The 24,623-nt window shown below is 37.7% G+C and overlaps 10 protein-coding genes across 10 annotated transcripts; 4 read left to right on the top strand and 6 right to left on the bottom strand.

Moving 5' to 3' along the window:
• Positions 1-198: 198 nt before the first annotated feature.
• Positions 199-1,500, bottom strand: SOCG_00357 (NAK protein kinase Ppk13; the record flags this gene model as incomplete). The annotated part of the gene is made up of 4 exons (XM_013162777.1): positions 199-572; positions 622-827; positions 868-1,334; positions 1,379-1,500. 4 exons carry the CDS (start codon positions 1,498-1,500, stop codon positions 336-338), a joined length of 1,032 nt encoding a protein of 343 aa, XP_013018231.1. The 3' UTR covers positions 199-335.
• On the top strand, positions 439-5,068 carry SOCG_00358 (Lid2 complex subunit Snt2). The gene has a single exon (XM_013162778.1). The coding sequence runs from the start codon at positions 1,599-1,601 to the stop codon at positions 4,932-4,934; it is 3,336 nt and encodes a 1,111-aa protein (XP_013018232.1). The 5' UTR covers positions 439-1,598; the 3' UTR covers positions 4,935-5,068.
• A 413-nt stretch (positions 5,069-5,481) lies between these two features.
• On the bottom strand, positions 5,482-7,071 carry SOCG_00359 (transcription factor Hsr1; the record flags this gene model as incomplete). Its single annotated transcript, XM_013162779.1, has 1 exon — positions 5,482-7,071. One exon carries the CDS (start codon positions 7,069-7,071, stop codon positions 5,482-5,484), a length of 1,590 nt encoding a protein of 529 aa, XP_013018233.1.
• A 3,438-nt stretch (positions 7,072-10,509) lies between these two features.
• On the bottom strand, positions 10,510-12,691 carry SOCG_00360 (origin recognition complex subunit Orp3; the record flags this gene model as incomplete). The annotated part of the gene is made up of 2 exons (XM_013162780.1): positions 10,510-12,600; positions 12,656-12,691. 2 exons carry the CDS (start codon positions 12,689-12,691, stop codon positions 10,510-10,512), a joined length of 2,127 nt encoding a protein of 708 aa, XP_013018234.1.
• Positions 12,692-12,872: 181 nt separating this feature from the next.
• Positions 12,873-16,362, bottom strand: SOCG_00361 (metallopeptidase). Its single transcript, XM_013162781.1, has one exon. The coding sequence runs from the start codon at positions 16,156-16,158 to the stop codon at positions 13,015-13,017; it is 3,144 nt and encodes a 1,047-aa protein (XP_013018235.1). The 5' UTR covers positions 16,159-16,362; the 3' UTR covers positions 12,873-13,014.
• A 474-nt stretch (positions 16,363-16,836) lies between these two features.
• On the bottom strand, positions 16,837-20,223 carry SOCG_00363 (inner membrane protein Mdm31). The gene is made up of 2 exons (XM_013162783.1): positions 18,015-20,223; positions 16,837-17,962 (listed from the first exon to the last, which is right to left on the bottom strand). Exon 1 carries the CDS (start codon positions 19,765-19,767, stop codon positions 18,025-18,027), a length of 1,743 nt encoding a protein of 580 aa, XP_013018237.1. The 5' UTR covers positions 19,768-20,223; the 3' UTR covers positions 16,837-17,962; positions 18,015-18,024.
• Positions 16,904-17,788, top strand: SOCG_00362 (transcriptional regulator). The gene has a single exon (XM_013162782.1). It carries the CDS (start codon positions 16,995-16,997, stop codon positions 17,424-17,426), a length of 432 nt encoding a protein of 143 aa, XP_013018236.1. The 5' UTR covers positions 16,904-16,994; the 3' UTR covers positions 17,427-17,788.
• A 69-nt stretch (positions 20,224-20,292) lies between the features above and the next one.
• Positions 20,293-21,896, top strand: SOCG_00364 (CAA Xprenyl protease; the record flags this gene model as incomplete). The annotated part of the gene is made up of 2 exons (XM_013162784.1): positions 20,293-20,346; positions 20,577-21,896. 2 exons carry the CDS (start codon positions 20,293-20,295, stop codon positions 21,894-21,896), a joined length of 1,374 nt encoding a protein of 457 aa, XP_013018238.1.
• A 551-nt stretch (positions 21,897-22,447) lies between these two features.
• On the top strand, positions 22,448-23,691 carry SOCG_00365 (arginase Car3). The gene has a single exon (XM_013162785.1). The coding sequence runs from the start codon at positions 22,580-22,582 to the stop codon at positions 23,531-23,533; it is 954 nt and encodes a 317-aa protein (XP_013018239.1). The 5' UTR covers positions 22,448-22,579; the 3' UTR covers positions 23,534-23,691.
• On the bottom strand, positions 23,644-24,563 carry SOCG_00366 (DUF1640 family protein). Its single transcript, XM_013162786.1, has 2 exons — positions 24,169-24,563; positions 23,644-24,124 (listed from the first exon to the last, which is right to left on the bottom strand). Exons 1-2 carry the CDS (start codon positions 24,384-24,386, stop codon positions 23,698-23,700), a joined length of 645 nt encoding a protein of 214 aa, XP_013018240.1. The 5' UTR covers positions 24,387-24,563; the 3' UTR covers positions 23,644-23,697.
• Between the last annotated feature and the right edge of the window lie 60 nt (positions 24,564-24,623).

Consider the following 24,623-nt stretch of genomic DNA (forward strand, 5'->3'; position numbering starts at 1 on the left):
AATGTTTTTTGTTGATTTCTTGGGTTTGTTGGTAATTTATTCCTAAATTGAGTTAATATGTGTCGAAGTATTTTCTAGTTAAAGGCATGGGCAAACGCGAATTCACCAATGATGAATAAGTTTTTGTCATTCTTGTTCCAACAAGGTCGTCCTAAACGTCGCTTGAATGCAGAACACTGGCCAAACTAAATTTTCTGAGGTGAATTTGCATGGATCATGAATTAGATTAATTGTTGCTAATAGCTTGAAGCTACCATGAATAGTACAATATCAAAACAAAAAAGTTAAAAAAGAGTAAATACATTAGTAAGTCTATCCATATTAAGTCCATAATATCAGTCGTTCATAATTCCTGTAATATGACGGATTAAGTCCTCAGCGGAAGGTCGTTGCTCTGGATTTAGCTGTAAACATGCACGGATTAAATTGACCATATTTGAGCAGTAAGGATGCCTTGACGGAAAAGAGTATTGTGCGCTACAAACAGCCAAAGCCAATGAACCTCCTTGACTGACTTGCTTTTCAAAAGGAGTGTATCCAAACATAACTGCAAACAAAAAGCAGCCAAAACTCTTATTAGTTAGTAAAATTCTTTAACTTAAGTCTTCTTTCTTTCATTACCCATATATCTGCTTTTTCTGTAATTGTGGTACCAGGTCTTACATGGAAAAGCTCGGGAGCTCGATAAGACATTGTACAGTTTTCTGAGGCCATATCTTGAAAAGCTATTGCTTGCGAGTTATCAGAAATAGAAGAAGGAATCTTATATATACTCCCAAAATCTGTAAGAACAGCATTCCTCATATCGTTGCTCAACAGTAAATTCTCTAAATTTATGATTAGTCCTCGCCGTAGTTCGTTACATACCAGGTTTCACATCTCCGTGCAGATAACAATTGGAACTTGGTTTTCTCGCTGGTTTGCTTTCCATCCCTAAATCAATTAAGTTTGTAGTGTCGACAGTATTTTCAGATTCAGATTCGTCGGTCCCATTATGAAGATATTTTAAAGCCTGTAAAAGACAAATGGACCAGCTCAAGATATAACGTTTTGAAACAAAAGAGCCTTTTGCGTGCTGATTCTGAACAATTTGTGCAACAGTGCCCTTTTGATAAAAGGGAAACATAATATAGACATATTGAACACCATCACTTTCCTTTTGCAACTGAACTTCCAAGCTTTTAAGTAAGTAAGGATTATTAAACTTCTCATGAAATTTTGCTTCAGTTAATGCTTTTTGAGTGCCTTCTCGACCTGAATGGCATTTAATCTTTTTTAGAGCAAATTTCTGGCCGTTCTCCGCATGTTCAATAAGATACACGAATGCATAACCTCTGTATACTGTCAATTTCTTATTTATTTCTATATTGTTGCGTACCCTTCACCGAGTAGTTGGAGCACTTTATATTGTTCGTTTTTTAACACGACCAAATCGTTATTCAGGAGTGAAGAAATTAGGGGATTAATAGAATTCCATGTATTCTTAAAAAAAGATTGCATTTTCTAGTAAAATAAGTGTTTTTTAAATCTATCCTCGTTAAAGTGGCATTGAGTTTAGCATTCAATGAAGGCTACTCTATAAATTGCCATCTACCGCCATGCATTCACAAGAAAGGAGTCGTGAACAGAGCGCAAAAAGTGAAGAGAACATGCAAAAACATGGCATTAGAAGATTGGTTATTAAAGGATTTAAAAATAGCGTTACCATAGAGTACGTGACGCCAGAGAATAAGCAAAAAAGTACAACTAGACGATTCGTACTTCCAGAGCAGGAGAAAACGAAAATTCAACACATTCCTGGATCTTTTGAATTGAATCCTATACCTAAAAATGGAATTGTATACTGTACATTACTGAATGGCCAACGGATCCAGCCGAATGACTTTGTTTTCGTATCTTCCCCATATGCTGGCGAACCATTTCAAATAGCTCGAGTTATGTCTTTTGAAAAGTCCGAAGCTTGCCTTGGAACAAATTTATATGACTCTGTTCGCTTGAATTGGTTTTTTCGACCGCGAGATATTCAACGAAATTCTTCTGATACGCGTCTTTTGTATGCAAGTATGCACAGCGATATTTATAATATTGGATTTATAAAGGAACTCGTGAGTGTGAAACACAAAACTCAAATCCAAAATTTAAATGACTACAAAAGACAGTCAAAGTGCTTTTACTACGATCGTTTGTTTGATCAAAACATCAATAAGGTTTTCGACTTAATACCTGTTCAGAATATTAAGAATCTTCCTAAACATACCCTTTCTGATTTACAGAGTAATTATGATTTTGCAATTGTGGAATTAGCGAAAGGGCGCGCCTTGATGGAAAACCCTCGACTGTGCAATGTGTGCAAAGAATGGTGTTCTTTGGATCTTTCGGTACAATGTGCTGACTGTAATAAACATTATCACATGAAATGCGTACAACCTCCTTTGGTAAAAAAGCCACCCCACGGTTTTGGTTGGACTTGCGCGTTATGTTCTGTTTCGCATCGACAAAGGAACCCTTCTTTACGCAAATCCGCAAAATTAATGGCATATAATGAAACCGAATCGAATGATACCTTGTCCAAAGAAGGTATTGATACTACTAATAAAACTAATGATACTACTTTGGACACGTCCTCACAAGCTTCAGCTATGGCCCCTGATAACTACATTAAACAAGATGATACCTTAAACTCTCCTGCTGAAGAACCCTTTTCATCCTCAGAGATGGAACCAAATAATACTTTTACAAAGCTTCGCCGCCTCCCATGGAATATGCGTTACATAGATTTGCGAAGTGACTTTGACGACGAAAAAGACTCAGATTTGTATCCCTCACGTGTTCGCTCCATTGCATCGCCGACATTTTCTCCAACTGCTGAAAGTCAGTCGAAAGCTCCTAGGTTACTCACTACAGCAGATGAAGAGATCGATCAAAATGTGCGTTCATTAGGAAATGAAAAGCTAGATCTTCCCTCGTTTTTTTTCAAATGGCCATTATTAAAAGATATTCCTTTAAAAGGGTTTTTGTTCCCTTTTTTTGAAACGAATTTACGCGCAGGGATGCTTCTAGTCCCTCTAGACTTTGACGATTCGGAGTTAGATGACTATTTAAGGAAAAGCTGGAACCAGTGGAAATATCTGAAGATTGAAATATCTCCTTTCGTTCTTTTAGATGTCTCTATGACTATTTTATACCAAAACCAGCTAAATATGGTCAATGCTCTTGACAATCTGCAAAGGCTTATAACTGGAAGTGATTTTCCAGATCTGAATTCCCTTAAAATAGATGAAAAGAAGTTTAAGGAGCTTGTTAAAGTTTATGGAGGCTCTTTACATTGTATACATCGTCGTATGGAAACTCATTGCTCTTTAAAAGAATTAGTACAATACTATTTGGCCTGGAGTATATCTCCAAAGGGAATAGCAATTCTGAGAGATTTCGCTAAGGCAAAGGAAAAAGAAGGAAGTTGGGAGGAAAAATTCACTTTGTTTTCAAATCCCGAACTTTATGATCCTCATAAAATGGCAAAGTATAAAAAGCCGATGGTCTGTCGTAATTGTCAAAGTCGCAAGAGTACTGACTTTTATGTCGGTCCTGGAACGGATAGCACCAATTTAGAGAAGAACAAGCTTGTCATATATTGTGAAAAATGTGGTATTTTATGGAAGTACTATGCAACAACTTCGCAACAAGCGTTAAATGTTGAGCTTGGTCGTTTCTCTGACAAAATGGTCAAAAGAAAGAAATCGGAATGGGAGCAGTGGTTTGCTAACAATCGCAATATTGTCGACGATAATCCATCACGTGACAATAGTCGAGGAATATCACCTGTATTGACAATTGATAGTGCTAAGGCTAACAATGTGAAGACAGGGGGTGAAAGCACTTCGTGTCTTCAAAGCCCACTCAACAAGAACTCAAGGAATGGCACTCCAAAACCTAAAGCCCAAGTCGTTTCTTCACCCCTAAATACAAAGAAGGAATGTAATTTATGCGGCGGAAGCAATCTTGATAATTTGGTTGAATGCTACCAGTGTGGATTAATTGTTCATAAATCTTGTCAAGGAAGTAAAATAGGAGCAAGCGATCAGTCTAAATTGATATCCGCCATATCTACTAGTCGATCAACTAGAAGTGCGGCAAACAGTACTTCTAAACCCAACCAGTTGATAGAAAATAGTCAATGGTTATGTGAAAGCTGCACTTTTGTTACCAGATTAGAGCTTGGTAATTCACCTGAATGTTTATTATGCTGTCAAACGGATCCGCAATTCTCGATGAGAAGAACTGCAGAATGTAACTGGGTACATATCCTATGCGCTGCTTGGACACCCGGGGTCGTGATTTCAAGTGGAGATAATGAACCGATTTTAGGAATTGGTAACTTACCCTCAGGTGTTTGGGGTAATACTTGTGAAATTTGTCGACATGATCATGGTATAAGCGTGCGTTGTCAAAACGATTATTCATCGTCAGCTCACGTAATCTGTGCTTTAAAGGCGGGATGGAATCTTTGTTTTGAATTGATTCGAAGGGATACACCAAAGTTTGATATCGAACTCGGAATGTCGACATTATCATTTTTTAGCGGCCAGGACCCTGTAAACAATGAAGCGGATTTAACTCCTTACATATCTTTGAAACCGATTTTGCTCCGTGGTTTTGGTAATGTTCCGCGCAATTTTATATCTCGTGCAAGCACAGTACCGTCGTTGGGTAAGAATTCCTGGAAGGCTTATTTAGAAGGCATGAATAGTAAACATGCGTTTTATTTCTTACAGACGGCTCAGTCCCATGCGCCTTCCGAAGATCAACAAGTCATTGATGAAAAATGCAGTAGATGTTCGACGACGACGAGTCCATATTGGTGGCCCGAAGGGCTTTGCCATACCTGTTATTTTCAACGTTCTTTAGAAAACGAAGTGCCCGTTGCCAATGCTTAGACTTTTTTGGTATTTAACGATATATTTATTTAATTTATTTGGGATGGGAAATTATTTATTGTATATATGTATACACATAAATATTATATAGGTATAATAGATCTTTTGTCTTTTCGTTTATCTTTCGTCTTAATTACACTTTATTTGAAATTTAGTAAATTGTATTCAGTATTAAGGGACTACTGAGTATCTAAAAAATTATGTATCTTCATTGAGCAGACTACTCTTATTAAACCGATAAAGAAAGGAAGCACTATCAAAGCTTTTTTAACAAGACGACACTTTTTTTAATTAACATTAGAAGTTTTGAGACGGAACAATTAATTACATTCTGGTAAAATAGCTATCAAGCTTAAATAAATAACCACGTTCCCTAATATAATAATAATTTACCCATATGGTATACATCCATAAAATGTGACACCAACGTTTTTGTTTTCCATTTTATAAATATGATTACATAGTACCGAAATTATAGTCATCACTCATACCAGTCAGTAAATTATTAGGAGCTGTCATAGGGAGTTGCATGAATAGAGAACTGCTACTATTCGCATCCTGATAAGTAACCGGCATTTTTGGGGTCTGCAGAATAATACATCGGAAACAGGGAAACCTTTGGGAGTAGGACGGGATGTTGCTCAGGTAAAAAGGACTTGCTTGACATTCCGTCATTTACGGACATGGGTACGGTGTTCGGGGCAATAGAGGATGCAGGAGGTAAAATAGGAGACACATTATTGTTTTTTAAAGACCGCGTAAAATAAGTACCAGAGTTGGCATGCATTCTTTCATGTTGACGCAAATTATCTCTTCGTGAAAAGCGTTTTCCACAAAAACAAGCAAAAGGTTTGTCGGTTGTGTGAAGAGAATGAATATGTCTACGCAAATGTTCGGAGCGTTTAAACTTTTTCTGGCAAATATGACAGATAAAAGAAGTACCACCAGGAGAGCGAGGGGCCTGTATTTTGGAACGGGATGATCGCCTTGGTTTGTTTGGGCTGTACTTTTTACCAGTAGCCGACCGTTGTGCATCGTCAAAGGAGAATGGATCCCGTATAGATGGTAAGGGAGGAACCTTTTCAGTATCTGATTTTTCAGAACCGTCTTTTGGTGACGGAGTACCGAAATAAAACATGGATTGGGGAGCACCTTGCATTTTCTCTTTCCTGTCGAGGGTATCCAGGGAAGAGTCGGGTGAGACGATGGGTAAATTGACATTAACATTTACGGGAGTCAAATTGGGAGAGGGAGGCAAATGTGAGATAAGTGTACTATAAGAGGGTACACTTGCGCCAGACGGCTCGTTGGACTGCTGCGTCATGAGGAGAGAGGTATCAGAAGGAGGGCAATAATCTTTGGAAAAAGATTGAAGCGAAAAAGGATCCGACTGAGGCAAGTAGGAATGCTGCCTGTGTAAATCGTTGTAATGAGAAAGGTGGTAAGCGTGTTCGGAATCGACGTGGGAAGGCTTATACTGAAGGTTGGAAGAAGCTTGAGAATAATGCCTGTAGGAATCATCATCGTTTGCCGGCGCAGACTGAGAGAGGGAAAGCTGATTGCCATCAATATCGGAATACCAATCGTTTGCCGCGTCTTTTCCAAAGGTATAGTAGGAGGAGGGAGCGGAGGAGTAGGTATTGGAATAGTATGGAGAAGAGAGGAAGGACTGTTTGTTTGGATGAAAGGAATTCATGTCTACGTAAGAGCCGTCGGGAGCAGAGGCAGACAGCTGAGGAGGAAAGACGCTTGATTTTGGTGAACCCTGGGAGATTGCTGGAAGAAAAGAAGTGAGGGGTTCGGACAAGGGAATATCACTGGACGGTTGGACGTGATTGACCGAAGAGGAGATGGAAGAAGGGAGGGAGTGGGGATGGTGAAAGCAGGAAGCAGTCGCCGTTGTCGTAGTAGTAGTGGGATTAGAGGAGACGGAGGGAGGAAGAAGGCTGACGTGATGGTGGTGGGAGGAGGAAGAAGAAGAAGAAGGATGTGGATAAGGCATAGAAGGAGAAGGGGCTTGTTGAAAAGATGAGGCGGAAGAGGAGGAGTTGGTGGTAGCGGAAGAAGAAGAAGAAGTAAAAGGAAAGGAATAAGATGGATTGGACGGGGCTGACAAAAACGAAACGTTGTTGGACATGAAGGAAACGTATGGAATAGAGAAAGAGAAGGGGTGAAAAAAAAAATGCAAACCAACAAGGAAGTTTGAATAAAAGGAATAAAGAAAATTAAGAAAGAAAAAGAAAAAAGATGAAATGTTTATGCTAACGCAGGGTCATGCAAACAAGCCAGATGGAAGAGGAGAAAGGAAAAAAAAGAGAAAAGAAAGAAAGGAAAATAAAGGGTAAGCAAGAGAAGTAAGAAGAATTACAACAAAAGCGAACGATGATTTGTCTCCAGGAAATCAATCAACCCAAAAGGAAAAGCAGAAACAAGGTTACCGAAAGCGAAAAAAAAAATAGAGATCGCGAAAAGAGATGGATGATGCAAAAGTTGGGAATGTTAAGAAAACGCCAAAACTAAGCAATATAGAAAAGGAAGGAATCCAATTTCACGGGGAAAAAAAAAGAAAACAGGATAAGGATAAGGAAGGAGAAAGGACCACAGGCAACCAAAAAAAAAAAAAGGGAAATTAAATAAAAGGTGATATAATAAAAGCCAATGTGAAAGGCACCGTCTTTAAATTGTAAGAAGCAAAGAAAAGCAACTTGAAAAAGGAATAAGAGACGAGACACAGACACAGACACAAGCAGACGATGGGAAGGAAAGTGCTGGTCAAAAAAAAAGACGGGGGAAAAGAAGAAGCGAAGGAAAAGGAAAATTGTTTTTGTTCGTTTTGTGAAAAAAAAAAAAAAAAAGGAATAATTGAACGTCGGATAGAGGTTTAGCAAGAGGAACGATGGGAAAAAAAATAAAAGATAAACCAAGTCGAGTCTATATAGAGAGGAATGAAAATGAAATCAAGACCCGAAACCCAATTCGTTTTAGAATTGGAGTAGATGGGAGTAAAAGAGAAGAGCAAAACAAAAAAAAGTAGTAGTAGTAGTAGATGTAGACAGCAGGGACAACAATATCAAAACGACTTTTGGGAAAAAAAGCAATGCAAAGCAGAGCAAGAGCAAACAAAGAAGAAATCAGTAGAGAAAAAGAAAGAAGAAAAGAAAAGAAAAAAAAATAACAACAAGACCAAGAGACCTAGAAATATAGAATGTTTGTTTGTGTAAGAAGAAGAACGAAATAAAAGGAAAAGAAAAAAAGAAAAAGAAATACACAAACAAAGCAAAATAAAAAGAAAAGAAAAAGAAAAAGAAGAAGAAAAAAAAAAAACAACAAGAAGAATAGTTAAGAAGAAGGAAAGGAAATCCTAGCGAAAGGAAAAGATTCGTAGTTTGGCTCTGCAACAAAGAGAGAGGCCAACAGCAGTATATAAACATTAGTTTCACGATCTTTCAACTAACGAATGTACCCCTGAGATTGTGTAACATTCATTCATTGGTTCGGAAGAAACAAGAAACGAAACATCAATAGGGTAGCCTAAAGGTGTACATCTCCTCCCTTTTCGTCATGGATGCTCAAAAGTGGGCGGGACTCTTTAAAGTTTCCCCAGATAAGACAAAGGGTTTTGTGACGTCAGTCCTTCTTGTAATAAGAGGGGTAAAAAGAGGGTTGCTCATATTACAAGAGGTCTAGAAACGGGATTGATTAAAAAAAGCCGTCGTCGTAAATCGTCTCGTTTGAAAGAAAATAAAAACCAAAGAAAGGTATTATTTCCAAGAGGTTTTCAAAAAAGAATTGATAAAAAAAAAAAGAAAAAGAAACGATTGAAATGATATAAAAAGAAAAAGAAAGCAGTAAAAAGAAAGGAAAATGGAATTTTTTTTTTTTTTTCGTTTCACCTCGATCCTTTCTGTAGATTCTTCTTGTACTTTCATTTCAATCCGTTCGTTTCCCTCGTCCCTCCTTTTTTTTCGAGTCGTTTGTTATCCGAGAGGCTAGATTCCCTTCGGTTGTTTTCTAAGGTTATTGGATGAAGATTCACAAATCGCCTCCACCTTGACGTAACCTTGTTCCTCTTGGAGAGACCGTCTACCAATTAGAAAAACGATAGAAACCCCAGTTGAAAGGCTATGCAACGGAACGAGATCAAAAGTCTTCCGAGCGTAGTTTGTTAGGTTAGGTTGCATCCTTACAGAAAGGAGGGAGAAGAACAACCGCGGCTGCAGTAGACAAAGGATGGTAGTAGCCATAGGAGTAGGGATAATAATAATAATAATTATAGGGATTTTCCATAAGAATAAGAATAAGAATAATTATAAATTATAATTATGACAATGACAATGACAAGAAGATGTAACAAAAGAAGAATCAAACATTTTCATTGTCGTTGTAGAGTTTTCTTTTTTTTTCTTTTTCAATTTTCTTTTTTGCTTTTGTTTTCACTTTTATGACCATCCATCCATCCATCCATCCGTATTGAATACATTCGTCTAGTCCTAGTGTCTAGTTGTAGTAGAGCAGAGTACAATGCAACACAGCAAACAGGATAACACAGTAAAACATGGCAAAACACAGCAGCTGCTGGCACTGGCATAGCAATGGCATAGCAAACATTACCAAAACAAACAAACCAATATTCTTGTCGGCCGATTCATTCTTGCGAAACCATCGAGATCTGATCGGGTAGATTGTTCAGGTTTCCGTTGGGGGGTTTTGTTTTTGTTTTTTTCTTGATTTGATTTGCGGCCTTTTTTTTTTTTTTCCTTACAATACAATGACAAGAATGACAAGAATATTGTAAAAAAAAATAAAAAAACAAAAAATAAAAAATAAAAAGCTGGAAACCGAAAAACAAAAACAAAAACAAAAAAAAGGCATGTTTCTCCTCTTCTTCCAACCACGACTCGACTCGACTCGACTCTCGCCTTGCTTCGTCTCCTCTCTTGATCTCCTTTCGATCTGACCTGCTTTTCTCCTTTTGTCCTTCCTCCCTTCTCATCTACCTACTCACCTACCGACCGAAGGAGAGGCACCATATACCCTACGTAAAAGGTTAGCGAGAGTCACTAGTTGAAGGAGGGGTCCTTAATAGAAAATTCATTCAAAATTAACAGAATCCAATTCTTTTCCATCTTTTTTAGAAAAGAAAAGAAAAAACAACGCATTACTGTTGTATCTGTTGTGAGGAATGTGTGTTTGTCGTGTTTGTAGCGCATGTGTCTGTTTTTCTTTTTTTCCCTTTGTCGCTATCGTTCTCGTTTCCTGTTGTAAGTTGACGCAGATTCGAAAAATAAAAATAAAAAGAAAAAGAAAAAATCCTTTTCAACAAATTCTTTTACTCTCCTTTTTCTCTCCTTTCTCCCTCTCTCGCTTTCCTACCACCTAATTGTCTTTTTCTTTGTGATAACGTAGTAGCGAATATCGTAGTAACGATAAGCAACATAGCATAGCATAGCATAAGGATAGCATAGAATATACAAAGAATAGTTGAAAGAAAAGATCAAGAAAAACAAAATTAATCAAATGTATATCCGCGAGCAATCAAAAAAAACCCCCCTTCAATTCAACAAACTCTTTCTCTTTAATGATGATAAATCGTCTTCATCACATGGTCAGTCTTGCGTGTTGTCGGCTTAATCAACCCTAAAAATCGCAATTCTTCAAGTCCAAATAAAAACCGAGATTGTAATTCCACATTCTCCATGCTTGCTTTCTCATCCATATCAATACTCTTCTCCAAATCCGCCTCGTTTTCTCTCTCGCTCTCACTGCTCTCCCTCCCACTTTCTCCTTTTGGCTCCTCCTCCCCTGCGACTTTGCGCTTTTTCAACCCCGGCTTCATCTGCCACTGCTCTTCCGTAGACGATACTTGCAAGTTCTCCGAAAATGCCATGTACCAATCATACAGGTTTAAAAATGCTCCTGATTCACTATACAGCTTGTACAGAATCGATAAATCCGGTACCCATGATCGACTCTCACTTTGACTTTGACCTTCTTTCGAGCTCCCTTCATTCCTCTGCATTCCAATGTAATACTCTGGGTTCATACACGAGCTATGGATGACGCTTCTTTGGTGTCCAGACAAAAATCCTTGTTCTAGTGGGCGTCGGTAATCGAAAAAGAAAATCTCATAAAACGGATACGCATCAATCCCTTGCATTCCCAATCTTCCCTCTTCAATTTCTTCATCCAACAATTGTACTAGTTCTTTCAGCCATCTCGAGTACCGGAGAATGCTTTTGTCAAATCCAGTTTCCATCACTTTTCGTGTATGTTCTGTTCCGCTATAATTCTTCATTCGCATTTCCACCGTCTCTAAATACTTGCCTTTCGATCCATTCACAAGTTGTTCGAGCTCCTCTGCAAGTTCATGGCTTTTATTCATGCGCATCCCAGAAAATACATGCTTCATCAGGTGTTCCATGCAACGAAACGCTTGCCGAGAATTCAATCGCAACATATCTTTCCGTAGATTTTGATATTCTTCACTTTCCAGCCACAGACCTTCTAGGAACATTTCCATATACTCTCCAAATGCCACCTTTGTCGACCGCTCCATATGAGCTTCCAACGTTTGCCAGCATTTTACATGCTCTCGCAGAAATCTTTCTCTTCTTGCCAGGCCATCAAAGTTGCTTTTTATATACCTTAAAAATACTTCATCATTTTCCAACAGATCCTGAATGTACTCCTTTGTACTTGTCCCTACATCCCGTAGCATCTGTTCAATTCCGTGCTGAAAGCTCGGCACAGTTCGTAACACAGACAAGTAAAAGCGCGAAATCTTTTCCATTTGATTACTTTCAATTATATAGGGTAAAGGGCTAAGAGCATTTCCATAGAAATGTGTAAGTATACCATAGCGCAAGCAATTAACTACTTTTTCAACACTCCACGATCTTTCATAAAACATCGAACGAAAGAGTTTTCTACTTCTCCATCCAAATTTCAAACTAAGGTTCTCGTCGATAAGAGTAAACATACTTTCTAAAATCTCCGTCGTCGCTTTCATGTTAAATACCTCCGGCTCCACATGCCTAAAAAACGTAGCATCCAGAGATGCATCGAAAAGTTCCAGCGGTATCTTTAGATTAAATATTAAATACACCTGGTGCTCCTCGGACTTTTGCGAGATCATATTCAGTGCCTCCATTAATGCGCTTAGCAATCGCCGATCACAATCCTCAACGTTTTGTAAGATCAAAGTAATACTTTCTCCCAATTCTTCCATATCATAAGATAAAATTCCAAGGCCAAACGAGCCACCTTTAATTTGTCGAAAACAGGATTTTAGGTCAGTGCAGTTCTTCAGATCCAGCACAACAAACCGTTTCGAACCCAGCTGATAAAGCCTTTCCTTTAACTGCTCAAAAAATCGGAGATGAAACGTATTTCTGCTACCGTCGCACAGAATTGCGGCTTTCAGTTTTTTTCCATCTGAAGTACTCTTTAGCGCATGCTCCGTTAACTGTTGAATCACTTTTGCATTGCTTTCAGAAGTCGCTTGATGCACAATATGATTTAATTCTTCCATAACATTCCGACAAAGTTCCCTTCGTAAATTCACCCATTCCATAGGTTCTTGATTTCCGATTAGAGGAACAAACAAATCGTCTACTTGCAAAGGCTGTTTTTCTTCCTTTCTACGAGGTTTCACATAATAACATCCCTATAGTTTCTTCATTAGTTTGGGATCACTTTTTAAATATTCATCGTATCCATACCTTGCTTACGGTATCGTGCTTTAAAATAGATGCCATTTCTTAAGTTTTTTGGTTTTATATATATTACCAACAAGTAACCCTTGTTAATTACACTTTTTGAGACATGAACGCTTAAACTAGAAGCAAATAGGTTTTTCGTAAGAAGCCGCGACTTGAACAGCAACCTCGCGTCTTTTGGCAATAACAAGTTTACAAAAATAAACTACGCTTAACCCCACAAGATCTAAAAATAAAAGAATTGAAAATTTCTTATTTTGTATCTGTTAGATACATTCAGTATTGAATAAATAAACATTTTTAATTTATACTAGTCCAGAAGGAAAAATAGCAAATCGCCGTTAATACTCAATGAACCATAGTTATTCTTCCTCAGAAGCTTCAGAAGCAGTTTCACCATCTTCATCTGATTCTGATTCTTCATCTGAGCTAGGCTCCAAACCTTGAATCTCATGAATACTTTTCACGCTAACATCAAATCCTTCAGACTGAAACTCAGAAACGGTTTGATCTAATCTTGACAGTGAAGACGTTAGAACAGCCAAATTGTTTTTTGGAGAAAAGAATGGTAAACAGTACTTTTTAAGACTTTCCATAAATTCATTAATCGTAACGGCAGCAATCCTGTCCAAAAAGATGCGATCCCAATCTTTCGTTAAATTTTTGATCGAAAGCAAAGTAAAAGAGTTCTTAGCAGAATAAAAGGCATTGTTTTCAAGCTCCGATACTGTACTGTACGCCATGCACTTGGCGGACTCCAAATCAAAATTGTTAACTGAAACTTTTCCAGAGATGATTGATTTTAAAAGATCTTTACTAGATGACCAAGCTCTATAAACGTCCGATGAAGTTAAGATAGAGTAAAATAGTAATCCTCCATCAATGTCTATTCCCATATTGAATCCATATGCCAAGCCAGAACCACGTATTCTGTTCCAAAAAGGACCGTCCATCAAACCCAAATAATTTGCTATCAAAACTACTATGGGAAGATCGGGGTCATTCCAATCTTTAATGCCGGGAATGGCAACAACTAAATCGCTGCTTTCATTAGAAGGCATAGGTATAACCGTTAGAGAGCTATGTGACTTAAATTCGTCTTCTTGCAAGTAAAGTCTTGAAAAAGAAGTTGGGATCTGAGATCCTGGGGCCTTCTTTCGAAGGATTTGAGTGACAAAGTTCGTCCAGGACGAGGCGGCATTAGCCGTTTGAAGTATATTACCTACCACATGTACTCGTGGGCACATAGATTGCAATAAATGCTTTCTCAAATCATCAAAGAACGAAAATACCTCCGCAGGGTTGTTAATAAGTTTTTGACGAAGCTCACGGAGAACCTTTTCTTGAGTTAATGTGTTCAAAGAAGACTTCAAAGAGTATTCATTGTACAGTCTTATGTCAATATAGGATGGCAGAACGCATTCAGCATCTCTTTTCTGGTAAGGAATATCGGCCAACAGTTGATTTATAACAGACAACAGCCTATTCTTGTCCCATAAAGTTGCCGTTAATAATGTTCCTATCCAATAGATACCCTTTTGGTAGTTTTCTCTAGTTACCCGACATTCAAGGTAAAACAATTCTCGCTTCGTTTCATAGTAAGAATACGAACAAGAAGGCTTGTCAAATAATAAAGATGCATCAAAGAGCACGGTATCACGCTCCAATCGCTTTACAACCTCCTCGTGGGAAATAATTCCCAGATTCTCTAATTCCGCTGGAGCTGCTAAAATGTATTTAGCAAATACGGAGAGATATTGTTTCAAAGCCGGAGGGATGTTAGCGGTATCGAAATACGTAACAATAGTAACAAACGATGAATCTATATGATCAAATTGTACATATAATGGAAGATTCTTTTCGTCAGAATCAACATACTTTTGAACATCATTCTCAAAAGCTTGTCCTGACCACTTTGTTTTCGCCGTTGTAGAGTTATAAAAATGTATCTGACTGGGATGAGTAATTTTAAATGAGGAAACTAAATGAGAAGGAAGCTTTTGCTCGTTCATTGCTTTCGCAGAGTCGAGCTTGTGTTTTATAGTCTCCAAACCTTCTTTACCAAGAGTATTTACTCTATCACTCAACGTTTTATTGGTTTCTTGCTTAACTCTTTCCGCCATTTCATATGAAGGCAGTGCCAAAACTGAAATGGAATTATTTTCGATAAAAGTAGAACGAATAAGATTTACCCAATTCTTTTCGGTCCATTTTTTTAATTCCTCGTTGTAGGACAAACTCTCCATAAACTTTGAGATATCTGACCCATCTCTACTGCCGTAAACGTGGTCGAGTGTAAGAATCTTTGTAAATAATAAGCGTGGAGTCACCTCTAGCGCGGTAAGATACTGATTTTTTTGGGTATCCAGATAATCATGCAGTCTCTTCATGTCGATAGTTTGGAGATTGGATAAAAGAGATATAACCTTCTCAACCAAACCATCTATCTTTTCGACAGGAATACTGTCAAGGAATAATTGGATGGAACAGGGATCTTTTGGAAAAACGTAGAAATATATGAAAGAGCAAAATGGATCTTCGATCTCAACGAAAGCTTGTTTGAGAGGAGACACAGCTGACTCGCTGAGGAAATCGCAAATTGTTTGTATAGCAAATATTTTAAATTGATCTAATAAAGTAGGACCATTCCATGCAATCGAAAGCGAACCTGTCGACTCATCTTCCGAAGAAAAGTTTACACTTTTGACTAAAGATTTAGGAATTTGACCGTTACCGTCTTTTTGGGACCATGGTCGTACCCACCCTTCAGGAGTCTTTAAATCATTTTCAATGATATCTCTAACTATCGAAGAAGAAGTTTCAAGAAGGCGTTCTTCGTTTATCGAACCAGCAACGACGAGACAGATATTTGAGGGAACATACATAGACTTGTGGTAATCACGAATCTGTTGAATAGATAGTTTACGAAGCTCGTCCGGGTGCCCTCCTGTCTCGTAGAAATAACCACTGGAAGGGGGATATTGATTTGTTCTAATACAATCAAACATAACATCAACTTCAGAAGTTTGAGAATCTTGCATTTCAGAATACACGACTCCCGACTCCTCCCCGAACTGATTAATATGATATACTTCTGTGCAAAAAGCATCCTCGCTAAGCAGTGGGAATAACACATGATCGGCAAAAACAGGAAGCAGTCTTAGAAATCCGTCTTCTTCCGCCGAAGATAGCTCGTAAACTGTACAGTCAACGTCTGTATAAGCATTAATGTCACCACATGCTCTTCCAGCGAAGTTGGTTAGGATGCCATTCATGGGGTATTTCTTACTCCCCATGAAACATAAATGCTCTAAAGTGTGAGGACAACCAGAATTGTCATGAGCTTCGGTAGCTACGACAAACGAGCCATTGACTCTAGTAGTGGGAGTATTTACACACGCGACCGTAAAGCCAGTGACATCGTTGATCCATTTTTTTACTTCATAACTTAAAAGTCGCTCAGAAGCAATTTGTCGAAATTCCAATTCAGGTCTCTTTGAAATCATTTGTGCAAATAACTAGTCCTGATCAGCGTGTATGTAACGAATCTTCTCCAGTTTACTTAACTGAAACGATAATAATCGCTGATATGCCGGAGGAAGTATCTTCTAAAGCAAGAAGATGACTAGAAGAACCCTCTATAAAGATCTATCCTACTTGTATTGTATTTCACAAATAGGCGACTTAAAGGTGGCTCTTGGTTAATTTCATACATAGCTGAAATGAGAAAAACCGAGGGTAACGATGTTACTTCCATAGTTGCTTTGTTTATTTACATAATCAGGAAAAAAAATGAAATAAAATAAATGTACTTATCACAGTTCCAGTTTTTTTTTTCTATTGTAAGTGAATTATGATATCCTTGGTTTAGCTTTTTTTCTTTACCAAGTATTGTCATCAACGATGAATTACTAAGTATAGCAAATTACAGTCATTACCAACTAACAATCCTAACTGAATATAACATTATGTGCTAAGAAATTGAAAAGAATGAGTCAATTTGACTCGAAGATTTATAAAATAAAACTAACACTTCATCCATCAGTGAGATTTTATTTTTGATTTGTAAATGTAAATATTAAGAATTGACCATGTTATTCGCGGCATTTTTGATAGAAAGGTTTAAGTACTTGAATTACTTCTACTTCATTAATTATAAATAATAGTTTAAATACTTTATTTTCGATTACTTAACAAGGAAAAAAAGCATAGACTTTGACTGAATCTTTTAGACTGTAGAATAGAACTACTCCACCAAAGGATAGCATACTATGTCTATTCATGATCAGCAGGTGAAATAATATATATATATTGTATACTTATTTTCCCTCAGCAAGGAATCATGTCGTTAGTAAATTACGAATCAGACGAAGAGAAAGAAGCTCAGGATATAGAGAATGAGGAATCATTATGGGCACCATCAGAAATGAATAATTGGCGTTTCCCTTCGTCACCAAAAGGAGATAGTGATAGCTTCTTGGAGAAAAAAATAAAACAATTCTTAGAATTGAAAAGGAAAAATGTGCACTTCCATGCTCGCCTTGTGGAAAATGAGAATTTCTTAAATCCTCAGTTGTTAGATACTCTGCAAGAGTATGCGGGTATATCTAATCCTATGGCATCCATGATGCCTTCCGCTACTTGGATACCTCAATGTCTTCCCAACTCAGCCTATGCGAAATCGCTACGAGAGGCACAAGAGGATTTAATCAGAAAGCGAGAGGAAAACCAGAAAAATCGAACCGAAATCGCCTTTCAAAAGTCTTCAGCATAAAATTAACACAGTGTAATTGGTTATAGGTATTATTTCTTCATTTTTCTCACTTTAATTCAATTTCTTTATCGCAAGACTACATGACTCAATGTATGATGCCTTCTTAGTATCAATGTCTTTATTCCGTTTCTATATTCTATAAACCCAAAAAAAAGGCTGGACGATTGATGCTTGTATATCTATCAAAATCCAAGTGGAACCAAGGTCATCATGAATATGATTAATAAATATTATTGATCAAAAAACTAGAAGAGGATTTTTATTTTACAAACAGAAAAAAAATTCATATTTCCTTTCAGATGACATTCTTCCTAATGTACCTGTAATGCAGTGTTTTTCATTATTATAATCTTCAAAATGTCCGTAATGTTTAACTGTTAACTGGCCTGTGAGACTGGCGCTGGAGTAGGAGCTAACTCCTGTAATGACAATAGAATGAGACGTAAGATACTTTGTAAACTCCAATACCCAACTTTACGAATTCTTTTCCTTCGAAGCTCCTGATTAACCACGTCTTCTGCGAATGAATCATATACCTTAGCAAATGTTAGTAATAATACATTACATAGTTATCCGCCAAACACCGACCTACAATGTCCTATGGACTTCTTGGAAATAATTTTCTTTTTACAGATCCAAATAGGGTCATACTTACCTGCGAAGATATTTCTTGCAGTACACCACTATCATAAAAGGTCCAGCTCCCATCAAAGTCTGACAACGGTTTCGATAAATGGCACATAATAGGAATAAAGGTACGGGTAGAATTAATGTAAGCAACGATCGGTCGAAGTAAGGCATTATTCACGTAGCCCATCTGATTTGTAAAAATGGGTATAGCCGCTTTTGGATTATGCAATTGAACATCCACATCAAAATATACATCTGGAACTGGATATTCTTTCTTTTCTGTCAATTTAGCATTCACTAAAACTTGATTTATGTAACGCTTCAATGAACTTTGAGCATGTTCTAATGGACAAGATATGTTAACTGAGAAGTCAACTGCTCCATCGTTAATCCACCCAAAGGCTCCGGAAACCCCTCGATTTAAATGGTCAATAGCAAGATTATCAATTCTAAGTCTGCTATGTCGCATATCTGGTGATTGTTCATACGGTTTCATATAGGGCGAAGCAGGTTTGAGCTGCAATCTGTGTACCGTAAACATGCTGTTATCAAAACTTCCTGTCAAATTTGTGGCATTCATTACATCATAAAATAGCCATTGTTTCCTTAGCTTGGGAAGTTCACAGAAAAATACGCTAACAGGAAATGGTCTAAAATTATCGGGTTGCAAAAGCGTAACTCTCAAGTCTTCTAGTTTGAAGCGTTCAATTTCAAAATCTCCCCAATTATGCTGTCTTCTATATGACCTAGGATCTATTGAAAGATCCGACTGAACAAATCGTCGATCAACAACACCACGAACTCCGCTTATGACAAGCTCTTTAACAATTCCTTTTCCATTCAGAAACCTTGCAAAACTGAAAGAAACATCAGCCTTGTCTATCGACAAGTCAAATTGGGTATAGTTTCCTTGCTTCAACACAGAAAGATCTTCAGACACCGAAGGTGATGATTCGTAATCAAATTTTTGCCGTAGCGCCATATATTTTTCTTCATAGTCAGGCCTATCTGAGGACTTTTCTAAACTTGTTGATGAAGCTTCCGGTCGTCTTCGAACCTGAATTTTGTTAAATGTAATTAAACCTTTTCTCCAGTTAGGTACGATTGCGCTTTCAAAGACAACTTCAAACCCAGTATTTTTTGTCATCAATTGGCCAATCCATTTTCCAAAATATTCCTGAGTCGAGACTGAATTAAGTGTGTACAACAATATAGAAAAGAAAGTAGTCGTTCCAAGGATGATCCAAACAAGATGACTGACGAGCCACCAGCTGAAAAAAGCAGTAACATTATCAAGCGTTAAAAATTTGTTTTGTCTAAAAAGAACATTCTTTATCCTAGAAAAAAATCGGGTAAGCAAAGGTTTTCTTGGCGGTTTCAATGAGGTAGAAGGTAATAAAGGAGGAGGAGGAGGAGGAGGTATACGCGGTTTTGAAGGGATTTCAGTCGAATATAATCGAAAACATCCTCCTAATTCTAAAAGACGCTTCTGGACGCGAAACGCGCGAAAGATTTGGTCTGTAGAAAGACGAGTTTGATCATTTCCTTCATGTCTAACCAAAGGCGTTCCATTCAAGGTATAAATTTGCCGACAATTATTTCTTTCTCCTATTCCATAAAGAGTTGATGAACAGTTGAATACAGGTACTAATCGAAGCCCGTGAGATTGCACAAGTCTCGCAGATGACCTTGCAAGACTAGATATGAGCATCAACTACAATTTATCAGATATAATTAGCTATCTGAATATGTTTCGATCATAAGAAGAGCGTTTCCCTGTGCTATAACGGAAAAACTCGAAAATGGAGTGAGTGGTGAATTGAAGCAAAGCAATTACGGGGTGGTAAAGAATTTTAGCCAGAGTATTGTACTTAAAAGATACTCAATCAATTAGAAATTGAATGTCAGTAAGAATGAAGATTAAATGTTTCGTTTTTCTAGCTCAAATAAAGCTGGAAGGAAATATTACTTCGTGACAACAAAACCTTACGTAAATTACAATAAGAAACCTGACGAGCCTTGTACTGTCTAACTCAAAAAACAGCTTTTCAAATAATTATGTATAATTAATAAGTAATAAAAATTGTTTTTTATGATTTCTAACGGACGGACACGCTGGAGAAGTTGGAGTTCCAAAATGCAGTAAAGGTTTACTTTATTTATTTTTATTTAAAAAAAATTCTTAAGGAACTAAAAGTGAATACAACTTAATTACTCAGAGAATCGACTTTGGGTCATGGCCAAGATATCCGTTGCGAACTTTCTGTACCTCAACCAACAACCACGCTTTGTTAGAAATTTCAGATATTTCTTCCATTTCTAGCAATAAAAGAATGGGGGTTCTTCAGGTATGGTTTCGACAATCATAAGTGAAAAAAGCAAATTATTTTCTAGCAGTTGGTTTCATTTGTTGAAATACAATGTACTAAAAAGTTGCACGGCATATCAAACATGAAAATAATAAACGAACTTCACTTTCGTAATGTATAATCTATGTTCACATCTAACTGATTTATTTAGCAATTAATGCATGCCCTGGACTTTCCAGGATTTCCTTGGAAAACAGTGATTGCCGGGTTCTCGATAGGCAAATACGTGTGGGATTTATATTTGCAACGCAGACAGGCTCCCTACTTGTTAAAGGATAGTCCACCTGCAGTTTTGGCCGAGCATGTCGACGACAAGAAGTACCAGAAGGCTTTGGCTTATGCTAGAGATAAATCGTTTTTGAGCACAATCACTTCTACTTTTGCCTTAGTAACTGATCTTCTCTTAATCAAATTTAATGGTCTTTCTTACTTGTGGAATCTTACAAAGTTCGCTTGGATGGATCGCTTGGCAGCCTCTGCTTCTAAGTTTAGTTTATCCGTCCCTATTTCTCACTCCTGTGTATTCTTATTTGCTCTCACTGTCTTCTCTAGCCTCATTCAGCTTCCATTTTCTTTGTACTCTACTTTTGGGATTGAAGAAAAATACGGATTCAACAAGTCCACCTTGAAAATTTTCTTTATGGACCTCTTTAAAGAGCTTACCATTGGTGGTGTATTAATGAGCTTCCTAGTTTCCATTTTCGTAAAAATTACAACAAAATTTGGTGACAACTTTGTTCTCTATGCTTGGGGTGCCTACATTATGTTTGGCTTAGTTTTACAATCCATTGCACCTTCTCTTATTATGCCACTTTTCTACAAATTTACTCCATTGGAACAGGGCTCTTTACGTTCAAAGATTGAGGACCTTGCCGCCTCTATCAAATTTCCCCTTAAAAAGCTTTATGTGATTGACGCTAGTCGCCGTTCAGCTCATTCCAACGCATTTTTTTACGGCCTTCCTTGGAACAAGGGTATTGTTTTGTTTGACACCTTGGTTAAGAATCATACTGAAGAGGAATTGCTTGCCATTTTGGGACATGAACTTGGTCACTGGTACTTGTCGCACAACATGATTCACACTTTAGTGGATTACAGCATGAGTCTCGCTCAGTTGTTTTTGTTTGCAGCATTTTTGCGTAACGACAGTCTTTATGAAGCATTTGACTTTACAAAGGAGAAGCCCGTAATTATTGGCCTTTTATTGTTTTCCGACGCCCTTGGACCCGTGTCTTCCCTTTTGACATATGGTTCTAATAAAATTTCTCGCTTTTGTGAATATCAAGCTGATGCTTTTGCCAAGAAGCTTGGGCTTGCTAAGGATTTGGGAGATGGTTTGATTCGTATTCACAACGATAACCTTTCGCCTTTGGAGTACGATCCTCTTTATACCTCTTATCATCATAGCCATCCCATTTTGACGGATCGATTGGCCGCTATCGACTATATGGAGTTAAAAAAGAACGAATAAGCATGAAATGAAGTAGTTTCTAGTTTCTACTTGCTTCTAAGTGAAACGAATTTAGTTATGATTTCCGATGCAATAGATTTTTATATCCACCCACTATTTTAGCCCATTTGTTATGTATCATTGCGGTTCAAGAGAAAAAAAAAGAAAGAGTAAGAAGCAATACAAAGACATATACATATACAAATAGAGACTTTTAAGTCCTATCGATTTGGTCTTTCAGGATCTTCCTTTCTTTTTTTGTTTATATATGTCGTCATGTGTAAATAATTGTGCGGACCAATAAATGCTAAAGAAACGATCAGATTATCCGTTCTCTTATTTGATTGAATATAAAAAACCTAGAACGTTCCGAAGCTAGTACATGATTGGATCATAAACGAAGCTTAAAACCATATACAGTGCAGGATATTTATTTGTCATTCTTATCAGATAAAACTCGAAAGCTCCGTAAAGCCCGAAATATAAGTGCGAAAAAGTAAAAAATAAAACAGCGGATGAATACTAACACTACAAAAAACAGTCTTAAGATTTTATAAAAGACATTGTATAATTCTTCCTTCTCCAAAAACTAGATACCTTTTCGTGTCATTACTCATCTTTTAACAGCGATAGAGGAGGTTGTCCCGATACATAAAGAAGGAAATAAGAAACCAACAATTATACTAATAGACAAGAACCATTCAATGCTGCCCCATCGTCTTTCTATGCTTAACAAATTTATCCAAACCAATCAGGTTTCCATTATCAACTTGCCTTTCTCGGGTGGTCAGCCCAAGAAAGGTACCGAGGATGCTCCTGAATTGATTGAAAAAGCCGGTATTCAAAGTGATTTGGAAAATTTGGGTTACTCTGTTCGTTACATTCAAAATCCTTCCTTTAAAACCCCTCCTCAGATCGAGGGTCCTAGCAAGGACATCATTAAGAACCCTCAATATGTCAGTGATGTATGCCGACAGGTGCGTGACACAGTCAAACAAGAATTGAGTCAACAACGTCTTGTTGTCAACGTTGGTGGTGATCATTCTTTGGGCATGGGCACTATTGAGGGCGTTCAATCTGTATACGACGATGCTTGCGTTCTTTGGATTGATGCTCACGCTGACATCAATACCCCAGAGTCATCTCCCTCGAAAAATCTTCACGGCTGTCCCTTAGCCTTCTCCCTTGGCTATGTTGACCCTGTTCCTCCCGAGTTTGCCTGGACAAAACGTGTCATCGACGAAAAGCGTCTCGCTTTTATCGGTCTCCGTGATTTGGATCCCCAAGAACGTGCCTTCCTTCGTGAACACAACATTGCTGCCTTTACCATGCATCACGTCGACAAGTACGGTATTTCTAAGGTTATAGAAATGGCTTTGGAGCACATTAACCCCGGCAACCGTCACCCCGTTCACTTGTCTTTTGACGTCGATTCATGCGATCCCGCAGTTGCTCCTTCCACCGGCACTCGTGTTCCCGGTGGGTTGACTTTTCGTGAAGCCATGTATCTTTGTGAAGCAACAGCTGAAACTAGCACCTTGGTTGCCATCGATGTTATGGAGGTCAACCCTCGCTTGGGCAATGAGGAGGACTCGGAAGCCACTGTCAATTTGGCTCGATCCATCATCCGTACAAGCTTGGGTCAAACCTTGCTTTAGCTTTGTATAGTTTATGGCCTTTATGTTTATATCAAAAAAATACTATTTAATGAATTCATTATGTTAGCTAGATAGCTAAGCTTTTGGAGGTTCTTTTCGATTTCGATAGATATTAGAGTACATCAATAAATCTCATTAGTGCGCTAGTCGTGAAGTTCTTTTAACTAAAAGTAAAATAAAATAAAGATCAAGACAGATGAAAGAATTCCGAGGAACCCCATAAACCATTGGTTCGTTTGGATCTTCATGCTCTTAATTTCATCAGCTAGAAGTTCTACTTCCTTGATGATCTTTTCCTCGGTATCTTGAACAGAGTTGTTCTTTCGAAGTCCCGCATCTTTCATACGTCCTTTCTCCAAGTTAAGTGCTAATCGAACTTCTGCAAGCGATGACTTGACATCGTCTCGAACAGACGATTTCATTTTTTCAACTTCCTGAACGAGTGACTGTGAGCTTTGTCTAATTTTATCGAATTCCTGTTCTTCAATCGTCTCTAGATAATTTCGGATTTGGATAAATGTCTTTTTCTGCTGGAATGACACAGAATCTTGCTTCGCCTTCAACCCTATGTTTTTCTCCAACTCCGTAAGTCTAATCCAAATTATTAGTAATTATAGCCTCTTCAATTAACATACGCTTCCGCAGTAATCCTTTGCATTAAGTTTGTAAATGCCTTCGCTTTGTCTGGCGTATATCCAACTTGCATCAATCGACTTGTTGACTTCCGTAAAACGGCTTGACTTGGCTCATATGAAGCTACAAGTCTTTTATGAGATGGTAGATTGGGTCTGTATGCATTAGAATAAACTGCACCGAGCCCCCGAACTACTTCCTTTACTAGTATCCTTGACATGATATATTAGACACCCGATAATTAGATAGAAACGATGCTTGTATCTTCGATTTAAAATATACCGAAAAAAATCGTTTCTTTTTTTAAAGCATTCTTAAAAATTAAATGCAAATTTGACGAAAAGTCAGTTAGTCTGTTAACAGAACAATATAGGGAGAAAGTCAGACTCTAACTCTTCATAGCTGGAAGGCTTCAAACACCATACTCTACAATAATTGAGTATTTGAGTTGAAATCT

This window comes from Schizosaccharomyces octosporus, assembly GCF_000150505.1.
Source record: "Schizosaccharomyces octosporus yFS286 unplaced genomic scaffold supercont6.2, whole genome shotgun sequence".
NCBI lineage: Eukaryota > Fungi > Ascomycota > Schizosaccharomycetes > Schizosaccharomycetales > Schizosaccharomycetaceae > Schizosaccharomyces > Schizosaccharomyces octosporus.

What these genes read in the sequence shown, in the direction of transcription:
- SOCG_00358 (XM_013162778.1), top strand. Translation starts at nt 1,599, where the DNA reads ATGCATTCACAAGAAAGGAGTCGTGAACAGAGCGCAAAAAGTGAAGAG.
- SOCG_00361 (XM_013162781.1), bottom strand. Translation starts at nt 16,158, where the DNA reads ATGATTTCAAAGAGACCTGAATTGGAATTTCGACAAATTGCTTCTGAG.
- SOCG_00362 (XM_013162782.1), top strand. Translation starts at nt 16,995, where the DNA reads ATGTCGTTAGTAAATTACGAATCAGACGAAGAGAAAGAAGCTCAGGAT.
- SOCG_00363 (XM_013162783.1), bottom strand. Translation starts at nt 19,767, where the DNA reads ATGCTCATATCTAGTCTTGCAAGGTCATCTGCGAGACTTGTGCAATCT.
- SOCG_00365 (XM_013162785.1), top strand. Translation starts at nt 22,580, where the DNA reads ATGCTGCCCCATCGTCTTTCTATGCTTAACAAATTTATCCAAACCAAT.
- SOCG_00366 (XM_013162786.1), bottom strand. Translation starts at nt 24,386, where the DNA reads ATGTCAAGGATACTAGTAAAGGAAGTAGTTCGGGGGCTCGGTGCAGTT. An exon ending in CAAAGGATTACTGCGGAAGC is followed by an intron (nt 24,125 to 24,168) that starts GTATGTTAATTG and finishes AATTTGGATTAG; the next exon opens with ACTTACGGAGTTGGAGAAAA.